Genomic DNA, 6,551 nt, shown 5'->3' with positions numbered 1-6,551 from the left:
TACAGCTATGACTAGCTTTTGGATGACACAGAATATTACTAATAATATAAGGTCTGGTCAGCTACACAGATATATTGATCAGTCTTATTAAAACTGTCTATTAATATAATAGTGTCCTCAACCCAGAAAGCTATTTCAGCAGATTACCTCATGCTAACCTTATAATTATAAAATTACTACAAGTCAATCTTTAAGTAGCTTAGTTACTGAATTTTTCTACTGTTACTGATTCTGTTACAAAACTTAATAATTAAAAATTTAAAATAGTCATACTTTTTAATCTGTTCCTATTCTTGGAACATATCCTAGCAAGTATTTGTTACTATACAATTCAGCTTTCGGCTGGCAAAAAAACCTACAACCCTGGCATGTGTCCAGCTTTTTTTAAATTGATGGGATACCAACCAACATTAAAGCTATTCTAAAACATGTTAGAGAATGGAGCAATTTTCTTTTAGTCAAGACAGTATTAATGTTGAAAGCATAGCTCATCCTGCTGAAGACCATAAACTAGAACCTAAGAGTTATAAATATATCTGGGAATCTATATGCATGGAAAATCTGGATACTTATGGAATGTACATTTGAACAAAAATGTTTCCAAAACCAGGCCTCCATTTCAGTAAAATTCCAGTCAAGCTACATTGGGTACAAAGAAATATCCAACAGAGATATTTTTTAATTCATTTAACTGGCTGGAAAATAAGCTTTGGGGGCTTTACCGTAGAACCAAAGTTGACAAAAGAAATAATGACATAATTAAGATATGAGTTATACAAATGTTTTTGATGGCAATAACTTAGTTGCCTAGTCATGTGCCTAGCAGCAAAATATGATATCAGCTGGAACATTTCCCAAGCAGTTAATTTTGGGATTGGGGACCATGGAAAAGTAACTAATGCATAGCGTTCATGAGAAACATTTCATTGAGATAAGTGCTATACCACAAATTATTGAAAGAGCTTATGTAGAATTGTAGAAATATCTTCACTGAACAGTAGTTTATCATTATTGATGTGTACGATGATGGAGCAGTGACTTATTATCAACCAATACATTTATGTCAACTGGATATTATAGAAATCTAATAAAATACAAGGAATACCTGCAATTCTTACAATGAATTTTATACATTTAAATAAAAATCAGCCCCCACTGAATTCAACAGGATTTCCTTCCTTGAAAATGGAGGGATGGGGAAACAGTGTAATGGAACATTCTTAAGAAAAGCACAGACATAGAAGACAAATAAAAAATATATAGTCACACACGTTCTAAGATAACAGAACAAAGCAGAAGTTTGGTCCAAATAATATTCAAAACTTCTACAAAGGGTATGAATTGATTTTCATTATCTTTGCAAGCCTCTATGGGGAATTCCTCTTTTTTCTTCTTTGAACACAAGAGTCCCTTACAAAGAGAGCATATGATTACAACAGTGGCAATGTAATTCCACAATACCATGTACCAATCCAGAGTATCAAAATAAATACAGCAACCCATCTGTTTAAATTCTATATGAATTAAGTAACTTCTTTAATCAGCAGTCTAAACATTTAAATATTGTTTGGTCATTACAAAATCATATAGAAGGTGATACATTAACACTTTCTGGCCAGTTTATTTATCAGCAAAACCAAGGAGTTTTTACTTTACACCATTCAGGCTAGAAATGTAGATCAAGTTGCTTTGCATGCACATAGAAACCTAGCATCTCAGAAATTAATCTAAGTTTCTCTTTGATATGCTAGATATAAAAAATGCCATTTTGAAAGGGATTAATTTAAACATGCAATTGAGTACACACCTATAATCTGAAATTGGTAACATCTAGATTATTATTATTTTTCTTTTCAGGGAAAAAGTGAGCTCCTGTACAGTATAAATATGTGCTTATTTAAATAGGCTCCAAAGACATTTAACAATATCAAATTAAAAATTAAGTAGCCTACCAATTGGTAAAAGTGACAAGGCAGCTCTGTCTAGTTACAATGGTAGTCTACATGAAAAAAGTTGCATTTTCAGCTATCCCTGAAAAAAAAATGTATCAGCAAATGAATTCTGTCCCTTGATTCTATTGCAATGTTTCTCAAACTTGGCAACTTATGATGTGCGGACTTCATATCCCAGAATTCCCTTGTTAGCATGCTCAAAGTGCCATTTAAAAAAAAACAACAATTCTATTGATTGCACAGAAAACCTTTGGTTGGGAAGAAAAACAGACTGGTATCCAAAAACTGCTTCTCCATTCATGTCAGGGGAGAGGAAGAAGCAATTTAGAGAACCATGAAAAAAAGATGAAGGAAGAGGCAGGATAAAACATTCTAGATACTGTACACAGAACTGTCCCAATTATAGGAGCATGGAAGTTCTGGGACTCTTCTCTAAGAAAGGGCCATACACGTCTATCCTGCCCATTTTAGTTCCTGCCTCATCTACAGTTTCAGATAAGCTTTTGGGGCATTATCCTTTAAGACAGTATCTCTCTATCCTGGCAACTTTAAAACATGTTTCTGGGGCGAATTCTGGGTGAGGTCTACACGTCTTAAAATTGCCAGGTTTGAGAAATAGCAATAACACTTAGCAATAGCACTTAGACCAGAGGTGGGTTCCTACCAGTTCGCACCTATTCGGTAGAACCAGTTCATCAAATCTACCGAACCGGTTAGAAGAGGTTCCACCAGTGGACCCGGAAAGCAGGCCACACCTACAGAAGAGGTTCCAAAATTTTTTGAAACCCACCACTGACTTAGACTTACAGTATATACCACTTTACAGTGCTTTACAGCCCTCTCTAAGCTGTTTGCAGAGTCAGCCTTTTGCCCCCAACAATCTGGGCCCTCATTTTACCGACCTCGGAAGGATGGAAGGCTGAATCAACCTTGAGCCTGGTGAGATTCGATCTGCCAATCTGCTGGCAGCCGATGATCAGCGGAAGTAGCTTGCAGTACTGCACTCTAACCACTGCGCCACCACAGCTCAGAAATACTGCTTTAGGAGAAAAGCAAGGGGATTCTTTAAACTATACTTTTTTATCTGGAAATACATTATATGACCTAATATATATATAAGATGTTTGCTATTACTTGCAACCTAGAATGTGCATTTGGAGTGTGCTGAGGTTGCTCATGCAAACTAGCTCGAGCAATGAATGAGTATATGGTCATTTCAGGAGAAAACAAGATTAATGATAGGATACGATCATATTCAAAATTGCCTTAAAAGAATAAAAAGTTTCATCAGCCTCTATGCTCATTATTTGCATTATAATCCAAAAATTCAAAACCATATATTTTTGATTTTTTAAAAATGCCACCTTTATTACTTTATAAGTAACTCGAAGTGGCAAACATAGATAATAATCCCCTCTCTTGACATCAAAGGCAAAATTTGTACCAAACCTGCAGGCTTGCCTTTAACAACTTGCCATTCATCTATTAGCCATAACTGTCAAAGAATTCTACGCACATGAATGGATGAACCTTCATGTAGGCAATTGAGCAAGAGAATTGTACATTTTTCCATTTCTCTTTCACCAATCCATTCTTGATACTTTACTGGAAGGAGATGAAGAGAACTGTGCCTCTAGCTCAGGAGTGTCAAAATCATGATGTCACGGCGGCATCACGTGACTTAGCAAGAGTTTTCCCCGCCCTTCACTAAACCGGGCATGGCCAGCGCATGACGCATCTGGCCCGCAGGGCGTGAGTTTCACAGCCATGCTCTAGCTCTACATTTCTAAGCATAAATAATAATAAGCAGCGGAAGAACTCAATACGAATGAAGGGAAGCATCAACTAAAGAGCTGTTGTGAACAGACAATAGTCAATTGCAAAAGGCAGCTTTGCTCAGAACAACTTATAAAGTGCGACAATTGCTCTAACACAGTGTTTCTCAACCTTGGCAACTTGAAGATGTCCGGACTTCAACTCCCAGAATTCCCCAGCCAGCATCCGGACATCTTCAAGTTGCCAAGGTTGAGAAACACTGCTCTAACACCATCAAACATCTACATCTGCCTATCCTAGGCCCTTGGGAAGGAATAGATAGGTGGACAAAAATTGCAAATCCAGTCTGAACATCTGGCTAACTGTGTGACGGACCATACTAATAATAATCTGATTTTTCATCTTGACCTAAGAGAAGGAGCATCCAGTTTAGAAACAGAGCAAGAAAACAGAATCTATTAATAACAAAAGAAAGGAAATATAAGCCAAAAATCTTCTTAACTGCCCTAGAACAAAGTAATTTAAAATAATCCACTGTCTTTGAAAACATTAACTGAAAAAAAAATCTATCCAGAATTAAAATTTGACCAGAAAAATAAAATTTAAAAACATTTATTAACATGCGAGAAATGCTTGTCTGTGTGTTGCCTTTTTTCCTTCATGTTCTTGCAATGTTGACTTCAATTAATTGCTCAGGTAAGTTGCTTGTAAGGTGATTCAGGTTTGTGGTTCTTTTCTATTCCTCTTGCAAAGAGTTTAATTAATTGGCAGTGAACTCTGCAAATGTAAGAAATTGTAAAATCTTCACATGATAAAATTCTATCAATTCTAATCTGCCAATCACTAATAAGAACAAAATCCTCTCAATTATTCATTTAAGAAGCTGTTCACAATGGCAGTTTGAGATAGCAAGTACAACTATGTTTCGTGTTTTTCCCTAGTTTATTTTTTATTTGGAGAAATGCCATAATAAATAAACCATCTAGCCAAAATTAAGATCTCTTCACATATACCTGTGTATCTATTATTACCTTTTAGATTGTTTGAATTGGTCTCTAGCATCTCTACTCCAAGTAACATATATGCTGGGTTCAGATATAGTCAGATTATAGAATTACTTGGGATTTTGACTAGAATTTGTAAATTATAATATGTATCTTACTGTTTTATTTAACCAAATCCATGGATGCAGGTTGCTCCCAACCCTGAGTCTTAAGATCAGTAGCTCTTACTAGTCTTGCATTCTGTGAATTTATCTAATTCCCTTTCAACATTATCATGTTTTCCCCAAAATATGACAGGGTCTTATTTTCTTTTGACCCACGAAGTAAGCGCTTGGCCTTATTTTTGGGGAGGTCTCATTATTTTTGAGGTCCAGGAGGCCTCTTAACCTCAGCCCGCGGCCCGCAGATCAGCTGACCCAGAGAAGGTTGGAAGTTCTGTCTCTGTTTCTGGCACACTCTTGTCTAGTGTTGCTGGGCTTGCCGCTCTTTGTGGCTGCCACTAAGGGGTGTGGTAGCTAGGGTTGGCAGTAGCAGCCTCCGCGAGGCCATTCTGTGTGGATGGCAGGTACATGTGGGGCAAGTGGGGCATATTGTTCCCCCCTAGGAAATGGTGGGGATGGCTGCGCATGCGTTAAAATATTTTAGGGGAGGCCTTATTTTTGGGGAAGGGTTAATTTTAGTGCATGCGCTCAAAAGTCTTATTGAGCTTATAATCAGGGAAGGGTTTATTTTGGGGGGAACAGGGTATTTACATCAGTGACGATCACGAGATTCTGTAGTAAGGAATTCCACAGAACTAATTCAGCATTGCTTGAACCATGTTTAGTTGAACAAACCATTATATTCTGTTTTTATCATGCACTGAGGACTCTGGCTGGGAAGATGATTTTTTTTAAAAAAAAAAGGTTTAACCTTTCTTTCTGCATGTTAGTCATGGAAAACATTTTGCCTTCCTGGAAACTGCTATTGGAGGCAATAAATAGTGTTTAATAAAGTTCTACTTAATAAAACCTGTTGACATTGTTGAGGTGAGAGGATTAAAACTTTTTTTAGGAGTGCAGAGATATGCATATGTTAAAAAAAAAATCAGAGCTCTATATTTAGTGGAAGTATTCTGACAATGTTTAAATCCTGTTAGGGAAAGGACTAATGTGCGAATTGCACTCTAATCTCTTTATATTCGTAGATTCATTTATAAAAAGAAAGGCACTCACTTGACTTCAATAGTTGAACAATCCAGAGTCTCTCCATCACAGTTCCAGGTACTGCTGGGGGAAAGACAGCAGCAAGCTGGGTGGTCTCTACAGAATTGTCCAAAGTGTTTTTTCCGCGTACCCTGGTCATCATTGTCACCATCATCAAAATGCTTTGATGTGAAACGAAACTTTTTAATCCGATAAACCTCTACAAAGCTGAAATCAAACTGCAGAGAAAATGTAGGAAGCAAATGACAGCGTTTGTTGCCTTAGAAATTGGCAAAAAGACATGTCAGTCTTTTGAGGTGGTTTTTTTGTGTGTGTGTTCTAAATAGCACTTAACTAAATTTTGTTTAAATGACACTCAGCACTATAATGTAAAATACAGTTAAGTGTACTCAGACATTCAATAGGTTTAAACATATCTAAGTCTAGATTCTGAAAACTCTGCTGTAAAATTCAATTTTCTAAACAACCTTTTAGAATAAACTATATGGTGCATACAAAACTATTTCTATAAATGAAGTAGGTGAAATTTTTGTATTTGCTACAATTTTCACCTGAGCTACATTAAACTGGTTGAATGCCACTAAAGCAGTAGAGGTAGTTCCCATGTTAAGAAA

The 6,551-nt window shown here is 36.5% G+C and overlaps 1 protein-coding gene across 2 annotated transcripts in view; it reads right to left on the bottom strand.

Annotated features, from left to right (window-relative positions):
- Positions 1-3,096: 3,096 nt before the first annotated feature.
- Positions 3,097-6,551, bottom strand: part of CERK (ceramide kinase) — a 43,045-nt gene continuing 39,590 nt past the window's right edge. The window contains exons 12-14 of one of the 2 annotated variants that reach the window (XR_004255734.1): positions 5,947-6,155; positions 3,998-4,505; positions 3,097-3,899 (exon numbers count right to left, since the gene is read on the bottom strand). Coding sequence is in view for 1 of the 2 variants with exons in the window: in XM_032221237.1 (XP_032077128.1) it covers positions 4,421-4,505; positions 5,947-6,155 (294 nt within the window). In the remaining variant the exon portion in view is untranslated. Of the gene's footprint in view, positions 4,506-5,946; positions 6,156-6,551 lie in introns of both variants that reach the window. The other variant, XM_032221237.1, reaches the window with a different exon arrangement.

Source organism: Thamnophis elegans, chromosome 7 (genome assembly GCF_009769535.1).
Source record: "Thamnophis elegans isolate rThaEle1 chromosome 7, rThaEle1.pri, whole genome shotgun sequence".
In the NCBI taxonomy this organism is placed as follows: Eukaryota; Metazoa; Chordata; class Lepidosauria; order Squamata; family Colubridae; genus Thamnophis; species Thamnophis elegans.
This window is presented reverse-complemented; position numbering and strand designations above follow the sequence as displayed.